This window comes from Dermacentor albipictus, chromosome 7 (genome assembly GCF_038994185.2).
Source record: "Dermacentor albipictus isolate Rhodes 1998 colony chromosome 7, USDA_Dalb.pri_finalv2, whole genome shotgun sequence".
In the NCBI taxonomy this organism is placed as follows: Eukaryota; Metazoa; Arthropoda; class Arachnida; order Ixodida; family Ixodidae; genus Dermacentor; species Dermacentor albipictus.
In genome coordinates, this window is record NC_091827.1 from 50498771 (window position 1) to 50517497 (window position 18727).

At 48.5% G+C, this 18727-nt stretch overlaps 1 protein-coding gene across 1 annotated transcript in view; it reads left to right on the forward strand.

Moving 5' to 3' along the window:
* Positions 1 to 18727, forward strand: part of LOC135910158 (uncharacterized) — a 120353-nt gene that overhangs the window by 94863 nt on the left and 6763 nt on the right. Inside the window, exon 11 of the mRNA XM_070522232.1 lies at positions 15316 to 15433. Within this exon, the coding sequence (XP_070378333.1) occupies positions 15316 to 15433 (118 nt within the window). The remainder of the gene's footprint in view (positions 1 to 15315; positions 15434 to 18727) is intronic.

Below are 18727 nucleotides of genomic sequence, written 5' to 3' on the forward strand. Positions count from 1 at the left end.
TGAAGAAAACGAAGACCAGTGAACGCGCTTGCGGTCCCGAGTGGAGGAAGGAAGAAGAGGACGACGCTCAGTTGATTAACCAGCTGGCCCCTCTTGCGCTCACCTTCGCGACCTAACTAAACGGTCCCCTTCATCCGTAACGGTTATAAACGGTTTCCTTAGCACGTAACAAAGTGGTGGAGTTCCTGGGTACCGCTCACAACAACGGAACGGTCACTGACGCAGCTTCGTCGAAGCCGTCAACTTGCCGGCCTCCCGCCATCAGCCGTGACCGTCTTCGAGATGCCAGAAGAAGTAGCCGCTCCGAGGGCAGCGTCTAGCAGTCCACTGACATACTACCGAGTTCCACCCACCTTCGGAGGCAAAGCGGGGGAAGATGCCGGCGAGTGGCTCGTCCACTACAAACGAGTGAGCAAGTCCAACGGGTGGGATGCAACCGCTCAGCTCACCAATGTTGTATTCTCCCTGACCGATACCGCCCTCGTTTGGTACGAGAACCACGAGGACGCGCTTACGACGTGGGAACATTTTGTTGACGAGTTAAAGGCGTGTTTTGGGGACTCAGTCGCCAAAAAGAAGCGTGCGGAGCAGACACTGTCGCAACGGGCGCAGCTACCAGGTGAGACATGCACAACATATATCGAAGAAGTGCTAAAGCTGTGCAAGGTGGTCAGTGCTCGCATGTCGGAAGAAGATAAAGTTGGACATTTGCTGAAAGGACTGGCTGAGGATGTATACAATTTTCTAATTGGAAAGGAGAGCCTCAGTTCTGTGTCCGACGTCATCCGGCACTGCAGAACTTTTGAAACGCTCAAGATGCGTCGGATTGCGCCAAAGTTTGGTCGGCTGGCAAACGTTACGACGATTGCAAGTGTAGACACGAGTCCTTGCCTCGACCTTCCTTGGACGATCCGACAGATTGTCCGCGAGGAACTTTCCCGCCGCGAAGAGTTGTTGCATTCCACTGCTGACCATCATGGTGTGTACATGTCACGTGAGGCTATGACGGTGCCACATTCAGCCCCTTGGCAACCGATGGTTACCGCAGCGGCCATACACTACAGCGCAGCCCCGCAGTCAAGGATGACAACAGGCCCTCCGACTCCGCGCTATGACCAACGCGCTCAGCGCACGCCTTCTCGACGCCCTATCTATCGTCGTGACACACGCCAGGAGCCAACCTACAACACGCGGGAACATGATACTATCCGCTTCATCGACGAACAACCAAGGTTTCGACCTCTCCCGGTGCGTTATTCCTGCGGTGTCCCGGGTCATATATCGCGGTTTTGTAACCAGCGTATGACCACCTGGTATAGCCAGCCCTCAGAGTTTTCTCGGCCCTCCGAACGGCCACGTGGTGCCCCGTGGCCAGCGCACGTGTCATCTGGCGCCGAGTATTGGCCGAGAAGCTCCCGGAATCGCTCCCCGGCATCTGACAGGAGTTTGACACCCCCACCGCAACGTCTTGCTCCCCGTTCTCCCTCACCGCTGCGTCGCACCACGTCCCCTTCGTCACCGGAAAACTAGCTAGCGCGGCCGATGGAGGTGAAGTGGCTGGAGACGTGCTACTGACAGAAATACCTCCTGTGTTGAGGCTGAAAAACAAAGTGCGCGTTCTTGTAAATAATGTCCCTGTTATGGCTATGGTAGACACAGGCGCACCAATTTCGGTCATGAGTGTCTCTTTTAAACACGTGTTAGGGCTAAAGGTGTTGTTTAAATGGGACGAAGATTCAAAGTTCTCTAGAGTGAGTGGAGAGCCGTTGCGACCTATTGGGGTGTGTAGTGCTGACGTGTTTTTGGGAGGTCATGCTATTACGACAGAGTTTGTAATTATTCCTCGATCGACCCATGATGTTATTCTCGGCATGGACTTCTTGCGGGAGCTTGGTGCTACTGTCGACTGCCGCACAGGGAAGGTATTTATAAGTGGTAGGATTCCATCAGGACTCCTGGAGAACCCTGTAGATCGCGAAGCTACACTGTGTGTTTGTGGTGATAGGGTCATACCTGCATCATCTACCGTTTGCGTTCCCGTTGTCTGTTGCGGCGCCGATTCCGGCAGCTTCGAAGCTACCGTAGAACCGATACACTTTAGCTGTGTGAAGAAGAATGTGTTGGTGCCACATTGTGTGGTTTCGATCAAAGGCGGAGGCACTGGCTTATGGACCGTAAACTGTTTTAAGGAGCCTGTTATACTTCCAGACGGCATAAAATTAGCCTTCGCCAGGGAACACGCATCCTTATCAGTAGCTTAACTTACAGATGCGCTGGAACAACCTGATGGCCACAGTTCGGAAACGGCCCTTTTGTCGATGGTAAACAAATCGTTCAGCACGAGTGAACGCCGAACGTTAGTGCGTGTCCTTTCGAAGCACATTTCGGTTTCCGACTTTGCGCAGAAGGACAAAATACCTGCAATCCCTGCGTCTCGAACGTGCCATACCATCAACACAGTTTCGGCAAATCCGATTGGACAAAAGCCATATCGTGTTTAACTATTAGAGCGCCAGATTATCAATGAACAGGTGCACGAAATGTCGTACAATAGTCAGCGAGTCCGTGGGCAGCTCCAGTGATTCTTGTTAAAAAAAACATATGGATCTTGTAGATCTTGCGTCGACTATTGCCGTTTGAATGCTGTAACAAAAAAAAGACGTGTACCCACTCCCACGTATTGACGAAACAGACTGCCTTCATGCTGCCTCTTACTTTTCCTCAGTAGATTTACGATCCGGCTATTGGCAAATTTTGATGCATCCTGACGACAAGGAGAAGACTGCCTTTGTAACCCCTGACGGGCTCTTTGAATTTAATGTGATGCCATTTGGACTGTGCAACGCTCCGGAAACTTTCCACAAATTTATAGACACTGTTCTGCGCGGCTTGAAGTGGAACATCTGCATATGCAACCTCGACGACGTCGTCATCTTTGGCCGCACCTTCAGCGAACACAACTCGCGTCTGGATATTGTCCTGAACTGCATCAGAAACGCGGTCCTAGTTTTAAACTCTAAGAAATAATGTCACTTCGGAGACCGCCAAACCCTTGTGCTTGGGCACCTCGCCGACAAGGATGGCATCCACCCTGATCCCCAGAAAACAGCAGCCGTTGAAAGGTTCAGTGCAGCGCGCTCTGTCAAGGAGCTCCGTAGTTTTCTGGGGCTTCGTTCCTATTTCCGCCGATTTATTCCTAAATTCGCCGATGTCGCGTATCCGCTGACACGCCTGCTACGAAAGGACACCCCCTTTGAGTGGACTCCGGAGGGCGACTCTTCTTTTCGTCAGTTGAAGTTCCTGTTTACGTCACGAACGGTTCTTTAACACTTCAGTCCTTCAGCTCCGACGGAACTCCATATGGATGCCAGTGGCATAGGTATTGGTGCCATCCTAGTTCAACGCTACGGTGACCGCGAACACGCGATCGCATATGCAAGCCACTCACTAAGTAGGCCCGAGCAGAATCACACTGTCACGGAACAAGAATGCCTCGCGGTAATATTTGATGTTCAGCAGTTTCGTTCTTAACTGTATGGACGCCCCTTTACAGTAATCACCGACCTCCACTCATTGTGTTGGCTTATGAACCTTCGGGACCCTTGTGGCCGCCTTGCGCGCTGGACGCTCCGATTGCAAGAATACAGCTTCACCGTCTCTTATAAGAGCGGTGGACGACACGCTGATGCGGACTGCCTCTCGCGTATGCCACTTAGCACTATTGACTGTGACGCCGACGACTTCGATGACCTCGTGGCTTCTGTGTCGCCGCGTTTTGCAGATTTCGACTGCTTCAAAGCCGAACAGCGAAAGGACGGTAAATTAACACCGCTCTTCGCCTCGACGACAGCAAACCATTTCTGTGTACGCGACGGACTCCTGTATAAGAAGAACTTTTCCGGCACTGGCGCACGTTTTCTCCTAGTGGTGCCGGAGAGCCTTCGCACAGCGATTCTGAGTGCTATGCACGATAACTCTACGTCTGGCCATTTAGGTTCGGCGAGGACGCTCTACCGGCTTCAGGAACGTTTTTATTGGCCTGGAATGCGACAGACAGTCTGTTGAGACGTATGTGGCCAGCTGCATGCAGTGTCAGCTCCACAAACGGCCATCTACTGCTCCAGCTGGTCTCCTGCAACCGATCCCGCCTCCAAGCACGCCTTTCCAACAAGTGGGCATTGAATTTGTAGGCCCATTTCCAAAATCAGCCAAGGGAAACCGTTGGATAGTTGTTTGCGTCGACAACCTCACACGCTACTGTGAGACGGCGGCCACGCCCTCCGCAACTGCCACTGACGTTTCAACATTCCTGCTGTAATATGTGATCTTGCGACATGGTCCACCTCGCGTGATCGTCAGCGACCGTGGACGACAATTCACAGCGGACGTTGTAGAGGAGCTGCTTCGTTTGTGTGAATCCAACCTGCGTCACTCGACACCATACTATCCACAAACGAATGGGCTTACGGAGCGCACCAACCGAACAATTGTAAACATGCTGTCTATGTATGTTTCATCTGACCACAAGAACTGGGATGACGTACTGCCTTTTATCACGTACGCGTTCAACACCGCCAAGCACGAGACCACCGGCTATAGCCCTTTCTTCCTGCTGTACGCGCGGCCAACCCGGTACACAATCGACACTGTTTTCCCCTTCTGCAGTCACGAAGATCCTATTGTCGCCGAGACTCTCTGCCTCGCCTAAGAAACTCTTCGTGTTGCTCGTTTGCGCACTTTCGCATCGCAGTACAGATCAAAAGCACGCTACGACATTCGCCACCGTCTGCTAACCTATCGCTCTGGTGGTTTAGTCTGGCTGTGGACTCCAGTACGGAAACTCGGGTTATGCCAAAAGCTTTTGGCCACATACGACGGACCGTTTGCTATTATTAACAGACTCACGGAAGTCACGTATGACATAGCTCGCTTCACGGCGAGTGGTAGAAGAGCTGCCAAGTCACAAGTGGTCCATGTCACCCGCTTCAAATCGTTCACGTCAAGACACATAGATTGACTCGCCCGGCGGGCTTCGTCTGCGAAGAGAGGAATGTTACGCATGCAGAAAACGAAGACCATTGAACGTGCTTGTGGTCCCGAGTGGAGGAAGGAAGAAGAGGACGACGCGCAGTTGATTAACCGGTTGGCCGCTCTTGCGCTCACCTCCGCGACCAAAAGGAAACGATCCCCTTCATCCGTAAGGGTTATCACCGGTCTCTTTAGCGCGTAAGAATATATATATATATATATATATATATATATATATATATATATATATATATATATATATATATATATATATATATATATGTTATAAGACCGAGACCGACCAAGTTGTCAAGCGCTCTTTATTCTAAGAAAAGCGAACGCCCCAGCTCATGCGCGACGAAGTAGACCATCGAAGATGACGGTGGCTATATCCAAATGAAAACTACGAAATATGTTAATAGTGCTTACAGTATATATACATATATTTATATATATATATACATATATATACATATATATACTATAATACCGAGACCGACGAAGTTGTCCAGCGCTGTTTATTCCCAAAAAAGGCAAAGCCTCAGCTCATGCGCAAAGAAGTCGAAGAACAGGGAAGATGATGATGGCTATGTCCAAATCCGAAAGGCGAAGTACGGTAATAGTGCTTCCACTAACTTACCTCCACCATGGAAGCGGCCAGCCTGGCCACATATTCATCATCATCATCATCAGCCTGGTTACGCCCACTGCAGGGTAAAGGCCTCTCCCATACTTCTCCAACAACCCCGGTCATGTAATAATTGCGGCCATGCCGTCCCTGCAAACTTCCTAATCTCATCTGCCCACCTAACTTTCTGCCGCCCCCTACTACGCTTCCCTTCCCTTCGGATCCAGTCCGTAACCCTTAATGACCATCGGTTATCCTCCCTCCTCATTACATGCCCTGCCCATGCCCATTTCTTTTTCTTGATTTCAACTAAGATGTCATTAACTCGCGTTTGTTCCCTCACCCAATCTGCTCTTTTCTTATCCCTTAACGGTACACCTATCATTCTTCTTTCCATAGCTCTTTGCGTCGCCCTCAATTTGAGTAGAACCCTTTTCGTAAGCCTCCAGGTTTCTGCCCCGTAGGTGAGTACTGGTAAGACGCAGCTATTATACACTTTCCTCTTGAAGGATAATGGCAACCTGCTGTTCATGATCTGAGAATGCCGGCCAAACGCACCCCAGCCCATTCTTATTCTTCTGATTATTTCTGTCTCATGATCCGGATCTGCCGTCACTACCTGCCCTAAGTAGATGTATTCCCTTACTACTTCCAGTGTCTCGCTGCCTATTGTAAATTGCTGTTCTCTTCCGAGACTGTTAAACATTACTTTAGTTTTCTGCAGATTAATTTTTAAACCCACTCTTCTGCTTTGCTTCTCCAGGGCAGTGAGCATGCATTGCAATTGGTCCCCTGAGTTACTAAGCAAGGCAATATCATCAGCGAATCGCAAGTTACTAAGGTATTCGCCATTAACCTTTATCCCCAATTCTTCCCAATCCAGGTCTCTGAATACCTCCTGTAAACACGCTGTGAATAGCATTGGAGAGATTGCATCCCCCTGCCTGACGCCTTTCTTTATTGGGATTTTGTTCCTTTCTTTATGAAGGACAACGGTGGCTGTGGAGCCGCTATAGATATCTTTCAGTATTTTTACATGCGGCTCGTCTACACCCTGATTCCGTAATGCCTCCATGACTGCTGAGGTTTCGACAGAATCAAACGCTTTCTCGTAATCAATGAAAGCTATATATAAGGGTTGGTTATATTCCGCACATTTCTCTATCACCTGATTGATAGTGTGAATATGATCTATTGTTGAGTAGCCTTTACGGAATCCTGCCTGGTCCTTTTGTTGACAGAAGTCTAAGGTGTTCCTGATTCTATTTGCGATTACCTTAGTAAATAGTTTGTAGGCAACGGACAGTAAGCTGATCGGTCTATAATTTTTCAAGTCTTTGGCGTCCCCTTTCTTATGGATTAGGATTATGTTAGCGTTTTTCCAAGATTCCGGTACGCTCGAGGTCATGAGGCACTGCGTATACAGGGTGGCCAGTTTCTCTAGAACAATCTGCCCACCATCCTTCAACAAATCTGCTGTTACCTGATCCTCCGCAGCTGCCTTCCCCCTTTGCATATCTCCTAACGCTTTCTTTACTTCTTCCGGCGTTACCTTTGGGATTTCGAATCCCTCTAGACAATTTTCTCTTCCATTATCGTCGTGGGTGCCACTGGTACTGTATAAATCTCTATATAACTGCTCAGCCACTTGAACTATCTCATCCATGTTAGTTATGGTATTGCCGGCTTTGTCTCTTAACGCATACATCTGATTTTTGCCAATTCCTAGTTTCTTCTTCACTGTTTTTAGGCTTCCTCCATTTCTGAGAGCATGTTCAATTCTATGCATATTATACTTCCTGATGTCAGCTGTCTTACGCTTGTTGATTAACTTCGAAAGTTCTGCCAGTTCTATTCTAGCTGTAGGGTTAGAGGCTTTCATCCATTGGCGTTTCTTGATCAGATCTTTCTTCTCCTGTGATAGTTTACTGGTATCCTGCCTAACGGAGTTGCCACCGGCTTCCATTTCACACTCCTTAATGATACCCACAAGATTGCCGTTCATTGCTTCAACACTAAGGTCCTCTTCCTCAGTTAAAGCCGAGTACCTGTTCTGTAGCTTGATCTGGAATTCCTCTATTTTCCCCCTTACCGCTAACTCATTTATCGGCTTCTTATGTACCAGTTTCTTCCGTTCCCTTCTCAGGTCTAGGCTAATTCCGAGTTCTTACCATCCTGTGGGCACTGCAGCGCACCTTGCCGAGCACGTCCACATCTTGTATGATGCCAGGGTTAGCGCAGAGCATGAAGTCTATTTCATTGCTAGTCTCGCCGTTTGGGCTCCTCCAGGTCCACTTTCGGCTATCCCGCTTGCGGAAGAAGGTGTTCATTATCCTCATATTTTTCTGTTCCGCAAACTCTACTAATAACTCTCCCCTGCTATTCCTAGTGCCTATGCCATATTCCCCCACTGCTTTGTCTCCAGCCTGCTTCTTGCCTACCTTGGCATTAAAGTCGCCCATTAGTATGGTGTATTTGGTTGTCAGTCTACCCATCGCCGATTCCACGTCTTCATAGAAGCTTTCGACTTCCTGGTCATCGTGACTGGATGTAGGGGCGTAGACCTGTACAATCTTCATTTTGTACCTCTTATTAAGTTTCACAACAAGACCTGCCACCCTCTCGTTAATGCTATGGAATTCCTGTATGATACCAGCTATATTCTTATTAATCAGGAATCCGACTCCTAGTTCTCTTCTCTCCGCTAAGCCGCGGTAGCACAGGACGTGCCCGCTTTTTAGCACTGTATATGCTGCTTTTGGCCTCCTAACTTCACTGAGCCCTATTATATCCTATTTACTGCCCTCTAATTCCTGCAATAGCACTGCTAGACTCGCTTCGCTAGATAACGTTCTAGCGTTAAACATTGCCAGGTTCATACTCCAATGGCGGCCTGTCCGGAGCCAGTGATTCTTAGCACCCTCTTCTGCGCCGCAGGTCTGACCGCCGCCGTGGTCAGTTGCCGCGCAGCTGCTGGGGACTGACGGCCGGGGTTTGATTGTTGTGTTCATATAGGAGGTTGTGGCCAAGTACTGCACCAGGGTGGCCAATCCTGCCCTGGTGAGGGAGTGCGTTACCGGTTCTGGTCACCGGGATCAGGCCACACTCCAGGCCTGTTTGTGCAATTTTATCAACACGCGGATTTATTTTTTTTTATTCCGGTGGAAAATTGCCGGCGCCGGGATTCAGACCACGGACCTCTTGCACGCGAGGCGGGTGTTCTACTTCTACGCCACCACTGCATCTGCATCTGCCACCACGCCACAGATTAGAGGTTATCTAAACGGGGAGTGAAGGGCTTCATCCGTGAGACATGAACAATTTCAGCATTCCGGCGGCGCCGGTCAGTGACGGAGTGTACTGGGCGGACGAGATAGTTCACTGCAGATGTTTGCTGCACAACAGTATATGGGTCAATGTAGCGCTGAAGGAACTTGAAGAGTTGAACGTTCAACGTTGAACGTTGAACATTGAAGAGGCCTGGAGTGCGGACTGGAGTCCAAAGCAGGACTTGGTCTCCATGGCGAAAACGTACGTCACGGCGTTTGTTGTCGCAGTGACGTTTGCCCTCAGCTTGGGTAGCTTCTGTGCTTTCCCGGGCGATTTGACGGCAATGAGCAACTCAGGCAGCAAAATATTCTGGAGGCAGCGCGTTAGGTGAAGGAGGTGTTAAAAAGGATTCTCTGTCGAATATGGTGGAAGGAGATCATCCATATACAAGGAAGAAAGAGCTGTAGGTGGTAGTCCGTTGAATAGCGGTATTATATGCGAATGTCACAAAAGGAAGAATTTTATCCCAGTCAGTGTGGTCAGGACGGATGTACATGGAAGTCATGTCAGCCAGCGTATGGTGGAAGTGCTCAGTAAGGCCGTTGGTTTGCGAATGATAGGTAGAAGTAGATTTGTGGACGGTATTAGCGGCCCGAAGAACTTCCTCGAGAACGTGGGAAATGAACGCCTTGCCACGGTCACTGAGAAGAACGCGAGGAGCCCCGTGGCGAAAGACAATGGAGCGCAAGAAAATGTCGGCGACCTCAGAAGCGGTACCGGATCGCAGAGGGGCAGTCTCGGCATACCTTGTTAAATGGTCAACCGAGGTCAAAATCTAACGGTGACCGGAGGGTATCAACGGCAAGGGACCATACAAATCAATACAAACAAATTCAAAAGGTGCGTCCCGGCAAAGGAGAGGTTGTAATAAACTAGCAGGAGGGGACGTCAAGCGTTTGCGGTGCTGACATGACGCACGAGGGGCAATGTATTTGGCCACCGTTGTGGATAGGCCAGGCAAGAAGCAGCGGGTCTTGATGCGGTCGTACGTCTTGTGGAAGACTAAGTGGCCAGCCGATACGTCGTCGTGAAGTGCCTATAATACTCGCAGGCGAAGGCAGCGAGGCAGAACTCGGACCCACCGGTGACCTGTTGGGTGTTAACGACGCGGTGTAGCACGCCATCTTGAAGGCGGAATCGTCGAAGTTAGCGTCGCAAGCGGCTGTTGGGCGTTTCGGCAAACCCACTAAGGCGATCCATGAGAGCTCGACAGTTGGAGTCAGCTCGCTGAAGTGACACGAAATCAGACCGTGATGAAAGCGTAACTTGGTCCAGGGGCGTTATTGAGAGCTGGTGTAAGGCAGGCCTAGCATCGGAACGACGTGGTGCGGAAAACTACGGCGCGTTACCGGGAGAGAGCGAGAGTGGGCAGCGAGACAATGCGTCTGCATCACGATGACATTTTCCAGACTTGTGCGTTATTGTGAAATCATATTCCTGCAAGCGGAGTATCCAGCGTCCTAAGCGTCCTGACATGTTTTTCATTGATGACAGCCAACACAGAGAATGAGGGTCCATGACAATGGAGAAGTGGCGGCCGTAAAGGTACGGGCGAAATTTCTGAATCAATCAAACGATAGCGAGGCACTCTTGCTCTGTAATGGTGTAGTTCCGCGCAGCTGGAGAATGTGTTCAGCTGGCATATGCTATGACTTGCTCTTTAGAGGCTGCATTACGTTGCAGAAGTACTGCGCCATTACCTTGTGCACGTGCGTATGCAGTATGGTGGGGCACGACGATCGTAGTTGCGAAGCACTGGTTCGGAAGCAAGATGTTGCTTGAAAGCTTGAAAAGCCGACTCGCAGTCGTCCATGTGAAAGAGGCACCGGCAACCAGTAGCTTGTGTACAGCAGCTGCTATTGCAGCGAAGTTGCATATAAATCGACGCAAATATGATGCCAAGCCGAGGAAACTGCGTAGATCTTTCTTTTGCTGGGGCCGAGGAAACTGAAGAACAGCACCCATCTTTTCGGGGGCTGGCTTGGTGCCATTTGTTGAGACGACGTGGCCCAATAATTTTGTGCTCTTGTTTGCAAATTTGCATTTTTTTTATTGATCTGGAGACCAGCATTTCCAAGGCACTTGAGAACTTCGTCTAATCGATGAAGTTGTTGGCTGTAGTCACACGAAAAGATGACAATATCGTCCAGATAACAGAGGCAGGTCTTCCATTTTTAGACCACGAAGTACGTTGTCTAGCATGCGCTCAAATGTGGCAGGAGCGTTACAAAGGCCAAAAGGCATCACGTTAAATTCATAAAGTCCGTCTGGTGTAACAAATGCGGTCTTTTCTTTCTCAGTCTCGTTCATCAGAATTTGCCAATATGCTGATCGAAGATCAATGCTGGAGAAATACTCCGCCCCTTGTAGAGTGTCCAAAGCGTCGTCAATTCGATGTATTGGATATACGTCCTTGCGTGTGGTCTTAATGAGCGCTCGATAATCGACGCAAAAGCGAACGTAGCCATCCTTTTTTTTTTTACCAGAACCACGGGAGACGCCCATGGGTTAGCTGAGGGTCGTATTATCTTCCCCGCAAGCATGTCAGCAAACTGTTCTTCAATGATCTTGCGTTCGGACGGCGATACACGATAGGGGCTTCGTCGTATTATAGCGGAACCATCTGTTTCGATGCGGTGTGTAGCCGCAGAAGTTTGGCTCAACACAGGGGAACAGCTATCGAAACAGGCTTTGTGCTTTGCCAAGACCGCCAGTGAGGCTTCGGTCTGCGTGGTTGTTAGGTCAGAAACAAGAACGGCTGGAGGAGGGAAAGAAGAATCCAAACCTGATGTTGGTGCTGGCGATGAGGAACGGCAAATCATAACTGTAGAGATAGGCTGAGGGTCAGCGAGGGTTGCCACAGTCATCCCTTTGGGCAGCATCTATGGATCTCGGGTCGTGTTGCAAGCAGACAGAAGGGAGCGGCCACATGAAAACCGGGCGAGACAGGTGACAATGAGAATTCCGCGAGAAGTACAGCGGGAAGAAGGGGCGACTAGCACGTCTCCGTCGGTGATCTTACTGGATGTTAAGGCTACAACGTCTTCGTGACCAGGACGCAGGACGGAGTCCGCAGTGATGGCCAAGTTCATGCATGAAAGTGAAGAGTCCGTAACAGGTGCAAGCGCTGTATCCGTGATATGGAGAACTTCCTCTCTACATGAAATGACGGCTGAAGCAGAATGTAGGAAGTCCCAACCCAGTATAATTTCATGGATACATGTTAGAAGGATGAGATACTTAATATGGTGGCGTATGCCGTCGATGAGAACACGAGCAGTGCATTGTCCGTCGGGGTGATTGAATGCGTTATTAGCACCACGCAAAATAGGTCCAAGATAAGGCGTTTTGTCTTTCCAGAGCCGGCAACACAGATCACTAAGAAGAACAGAAACGGCGGCACCGGTATCAATGAGAGCTTACGCGGGAACACCTTCGACTGTCACAGAAAGCATATTGGCCGGGAGAACAGGAGGAATTTTTTAATACCGATAAGAAGCAGTTTCTCCTCCAAAAACTGCAACAGTTAGCTTTCCGAGTGCTGGTCGACAAGATGGGAAGTGGGGCGAAGCGGTGATGTAGAGCGCCGGTAAGGCGAAGGAGAATGACGTCTAGCCGAACGGGAACTATGAGGCAGATTGGGAGCAGCTGGAGGAGACTGAGAACGCTGTTGCGGGAACGAGTACGATCCGGGATAGTAGGCGTCTTGACAGCGAGTGCGGTCTCTCTCGTGCTCAGCATAGCCTCGTATTTCACCTTGCTGGCGGCGGCGGCAGAAGCGAGACATATGGCCGCATATACCACAGTAAAAACAAACCGGATAAGGCGGGCGCCACTGAGGGTAGGATGGCGGAGCAAGTGCTCTGCTTCCCATTGAAGCCAAATGGTCATAGAAAACTTCAATAGGCACGGAGGTCATTGTATGGGCGGGTAGGTAAGCAACATCCGCGTAGGTAGGTGTGTGGGGCGCTTCCGGAGCAAGAGGCGTCGCGGGTGTAGTCATCGCTGTCAACTCTTGCTTGACGACCTCGCGCAAGTTAAAGGTGGGGGTTGGGGCGCAGGCAGCAGGTGGACGCCTTAGGTCTTGTATTTGAAGCTGTTCGCGGATGATGGTGCGGATAAGAGCACGCAGATCTGGAGAATGGCGAACCTGGGAATCGCTACTGCCATGCTGAAGACGAATAGACTGCAGCTCGTCTAGGCGTTGACACGTGGAAGTGATGTCGTGGACAAAAGCCGGATTTTGCACGATTAAGGCGTTCAACGCGACAGACGCAATGCATTTTAATATGTGGCGAGCACATTCGGCTTCCGTCATGCCGGGGTTCGCACGGCGTCACAGAGCCAAGACATCCTGTATGTATGAAGTGCAAGATTCCTGTGGAAGTTGGAGGCGTGCGCCCAGCTTCTGTTTGGCAACTTCTGCACGGCGAGACGAGGAAGCGAAGATTTTCCGCAGCTTGGAGGTAATCGTTGACCAATCCGCGATGTGGGACTCGTGGTTGAAATGCCACGTCTTTGCAACACCGGTCAAGTAGAATGCGACGTGCCTTAATTTCTGGGTGTCATTCCACTTGTTGCAAGAACTCACGCGATCGCAGTGATCGATCCAATCGTTGACGTCATCACCGCGGAGTCCCGCAAAGACAGGGGGATCGCGCTGAGGGCTCGTCACAGTCCAAGAGGGCGCCGCCGACGGGGTCGTCTGTGTGGTAGGGTAAAGGCGCCGGAAGAGCAGGGGTTAAAAGTGTCCATCGTTGTAGGGGTAGCCAGGCGCAGGCGGTGACCGGAACGTAGCTCCAGGTAGGACGGGAACGCGAGAGGACGTCGGGGTCTTGACGCAACTCCACTACTTTACAATACCGAGACCGACCAAGTTGTCCGGCGACGTTTATTCCCAACAAATGCAACGCCCCAGCTCATGCGCGAAGAAATCGAAGAACAGGGAAGATGATGATGGCTATGTACAAATGAAAACGACGAAGTACGTTAATAGTGCTTACAACATATATATATATATATATATATATATATATATATATATATATATATATATATATATATATATATATATATATATATATATATATATATATATATTTGTGTGAGGTATTGCGAAAAAAGGCGCATTTCTCAATCTTAAGATGCCGCCCTCAATCCAGTATTCTATGTTCACATGTCTAATTTCCAATTGGTGCATTCGCACTGAAGTTCGCGCAAGTCGGCATAAACAAGCACTAGAACTGCAAAAACATCTTTGCATCCGCACGCTGAATCAGGCACATTAGATACAGAAAAAAGTCTAGAATAATAAAATTCGTCCCGGACCAGGATGACTTTTTCTTCAACTCTGAGGCCTTTCTTTCGAGGAACCCTTATGGGTTTCCTTTGTAGCAATTGCTAGGAATGAGCGGATGTCTGATTTTCCCTTTATTAATTACTTCTCTCCACCTCGAGGGTTTCCGCAGAACTACTACGTCAAACACTTGCCTTTGCTTCGTGTGTTGTCGACAAATTCGACTTCGCCCTGCCATCTGCTAGCCGCCTGGTTAGCCCAGATGGTAGAGCGGCTGCCCCGGAAAGGCGGTGGTCCCGGGTTCGCGTCCCCGAGCAGGACAAATTTTTCTTCAACTCCGAGGCTTTTCATTCGAGGAACCCGTATGGGTTTCCTTTGTAGCAATTGCTTCGAACGGGCGGATGTCTGATTTTCCCTTTATTCATTACTTCTCTCCACCTCGCGCATTTCCGCAGAACTACTACATTAATAAATATAATACCTTAATATATATAAATATATTTCTGCGACGTTTTGCTGAAGAAGGCGCATTTCTGACGCTTAACGGGACGCCCTAAATGCACTATTCTTCGTTTACGTGTCTTAATTACCTACTGCTCTATTCGCACTGCACGTAGCGCAAAAACAGGCACTACAAGTGCGAAAAACAGCATTCCTGCGGAGTAAACCTGCCTGAACAAAAAGAAGTATCGCAAAGTTCGTGTCGATGGCGATGTGCGCGCAGCGGGACTTGTTAACATATTACTATTGCCCACCACCGTGTACCACTTCCCAACGCAACCTCATGATCGGCCACAGGAATTTTATTTCGTCTATCGCAAAATAAATGCCACCGTGGAGTCTAATGAGGTCAGGTTCTGCACGAAGCGGAAGGCGCAAAGGCAATACCGAGAATACCTTGGTATTGAGCGTTCCAGCCTTGTCTGGCTTCACCCCCATCCCTGGGGTCTATAAAGTGTGAGCGACTTGTTTTTCACGGCTGCTGAAAGACCACCTATGACACGCACTAACAGCAAGCTGGCATGCTTTACAGGAACGACGTGTCCATCGTGGTTTTCATCACGAGTATATTGGAAATGCCGGATCGCTACATGTGCAAAGCCCTGCCCAATAATGCGTGGAAATCTCCGAATAGAGCTACTGCACAGTTGGTGAGTGCGCCTTGAGAGTGCTCAAGCGAATCACTACCGGCGCAGTCAAAGTTCGGGCAAACTGACATGTTTTTCTTTCTTCCGTATAGCGTTTAGGGTTATACACGAAGAAAAGTCATTTACGGTCAATATTTTTGCCACAGTGAAAATCAGGAGATAAATAGACCTTGTTTCTTGCAATGAAGTTCCAAAACATGGAGACACCTCGGTTTAAAAAAGTTGCACAATTTAAAGCATACATTTCCCCAAATATGAAGTGCGCCTCCGCTGTATGGTATCTGTTTTGAGATGCGTCTGATGATAAATTTCAAAAAAGATATATGTAGTCGCAAAGCTTGCCCCGGGAAAAAGCAGCCATTTTTTACCTCAAGTAGAATTGGTTGGATAACCTTGAACGATAAATGAACCTGTCCCAACCTATCTAAAATAATTTCCAATAAGAGACGGGAATCCTTCACAACACGTTATGTAAACTTGGATTTATGTTTCATCATGTGCAAACCATTCACACATATACATATATAATTTTGCAGGGCGGATTTTCTTCGCTATTTCTTTTTCTTGTCCAAAAAGTAATGGAGCTGAGAATTCACCATAGTGTTGCGTTGATTGGGCCACATGAATGGGAACCTCAGTGGGTTGGGGAACCTCAAAAGACAGTTTTAACTTTCTGCTGTGGAAGTTGTGCCGATGTCCGCAATTAACGTGTTTGGTGGACACGCAGTATCAGTAAGGCATTCGCTTTAGTGTGTCCCGTAATCTGGTGTACGCATGTAGATTGGGCCAATCTCCAGGTTAGCGAAGATGTAAACGTCAGCGTTTGGATTGCTCGAGTCACCTGGTGCGAGCAAGTTCAACGATACAAAAAAAGGAGCTGGTATTGCAGTAAATGAAGCTGTTCTACGTTGCTGCTAATGAAGAATAACATATTAAAGGAAAGCTTGTTCACGATTAGACCACTGCTGAAAATTTACGCCAGCAGCGAAACAAGATCCACTTGGGTACCGCAGTATTAGCTGTCTTAGGGCACATTCACACCGGCGACTTGAGGTGGTAGCGCGACCAAGTTGGTCGCTTTGCGACCAGTCGCAAATGGTCGCAAACGGTCGCCTTCTCGAAAAGCGACCATTTTGGGTGAGTCGCTCTCTGCGCGATTTTTCAGTCGCGCGACCGTGGTCGCAAAACTGATAAACCAATCAGCGGCGCACCGGAAGTGATGTTTCGTGTGTCTACATCCGGCCTCCTCCGGCGTCGCATTCAAATTCCGCGTAGATTCCGAGAGTTCTCGCTGAGAGCGATAATCTCCGGGTTTGCGAATTGCGGGTCGCGCTCAGCCGGGCTTGCCGGTGTGAACATCAGCCGTCTTCGGTCGCTTTTTGATTGCGAGTCGCAAATGGTCGCGCGACCTCCTCAAGTCGCCGGTGTGAATGTGCCCTTAGTCTGGTGGAGATCAGTGTCTCTAGGTGGCGCAACCAATCCAACTGCTTAGATTTACGCCTCCGCTCACCCGGCCATCCATCCAACCCGCCTGTGTATACCAAATTACCGGCCACGCAAGAACTCTATCATCAATATAAAGCACGCACTTGTCATTTAATTCGTGGCTAAGTACGGGAAGTGGCAGGACAAATCTTTAATACTCCCATGCTCGTCAGATCTTTATAGCCTTGTCGACCTGGTGCTACCTGCCGGGCTTCGGTTTTGTTGGCAACAACGCTTACTGCACCATCACGGCTTCAACAAGTGTTCACAATCCGGTGTGTAGCAGGAAGTGAATCTTTGTTCGCAACACGTGAATGTATTTTTTTAAAGAAAGCAACCTGGAACCTTAATAATTTTTTTACATGGAATTCGTTGATAAGACCACATTAGATTCTTTTCTATTGTTGCTTGAAGCCCCAAGCCTTATGGCGTACCACCACATGATCGGAAAGGAGATATTCAATTTCCGAGCATTTTTGTGACCGCGCGCCGTAAAGTTAGAGAAAGACGTGTTGGACCTATATAATACTATATCCTGGAGTATAAAAAAGCAGACTACGTTCGAAAAGCTGCAGGGATGGTGAGGTCTAATTTTTTCTTGTTGATTTCGTGATCCGTGATTTTGTGTGGGCGACTGCACGTCCTATTGCACACCTATTACGCCAGGATAGTAGCATAGGACAAATGACAACCAATCCTGACGCTGGATATAGAACTAGAGAAGGCAGCCGGTGAATGTTTTGTGAACGAAAAGCTTTGTGAATTTGGCCTCAGATTCTCACTCGCAACGCTTTTCGTTCGTGAGAAATATTTGTGACTGACCGGCCTTGTAATATGTCCGAAATAGTGATTGGCCAATAGGACATGCTAAGAAAAGTTCTAGTGCATGAACTTTGTAATAAAGGCACAGGATCGGAGGCAGTATAGCTACCAGGATAATATAGTGGAAACGAGTTTTTGGTCCCTTTATAGCTTTTGTTAATAGCAGCTGCAGAGTGCAATGCCTTTTACCGTTGAGAAGTGGGTAACAGATGGTAATGGATACAAAATAAGAGAAAATGTAGAGTGTAGACTCTGGCGAGATCTACGCCTAACCGAGTTTTCAAGGAAACTACAATTCAGGACCCTCATTGAATAATTCCTCTGCCACAATAAACTATTTTTTTAATCACTTGTCAAAAATTTAGCCCCATCACGCAAAAAGCGTGAGACTACAGGAACTGTAGGCCATGATAAGCTGAAAAAAGTGCGACCTGAATGTGGTGGTGTTATGTGGTACCAGCTCAGACATCACACTGCGGGTTCATAAGAGTCTATTTTTAGTGCGAAAGTCAGTGCTTTTCATCTCTCGACTTGTATGAGGCTATATTTTCGTTTGGTTTGCATGGCTTAGATTATATATTTTAACTGTTAAAAAACACAACGTGCACCAAGGCCTCCATTGGATTGAGGAGAGTACACATCGTTTCCTCGATTCATGCGCCGTCTTGCCTTGAAACATCTCACAGTCAGGAGACTGAGAGCAATGGTTTTACCCGCCTTCATGCTGCCTCCGCAGTAATATTTCAGCATCAAAAGACACATTTTTACGACAAGTTGCAGTTGCAGCGCACATCATGACAGTTAGCCTGATTCATTTTTCGCTCGTATTTTTTACAACAGTTTTCTAGGCTGTTGAAAGGAGTATATATAAATAGTACTTCTACCTGTGCCTCAATTTCAAGGAGATCTTGAGGTATTTTTTGTTTTTGTTTTTCTTTGCATGTAAACTCTCATATTTTTTTTTTCAGAAAACATTCATCAATTCCATGC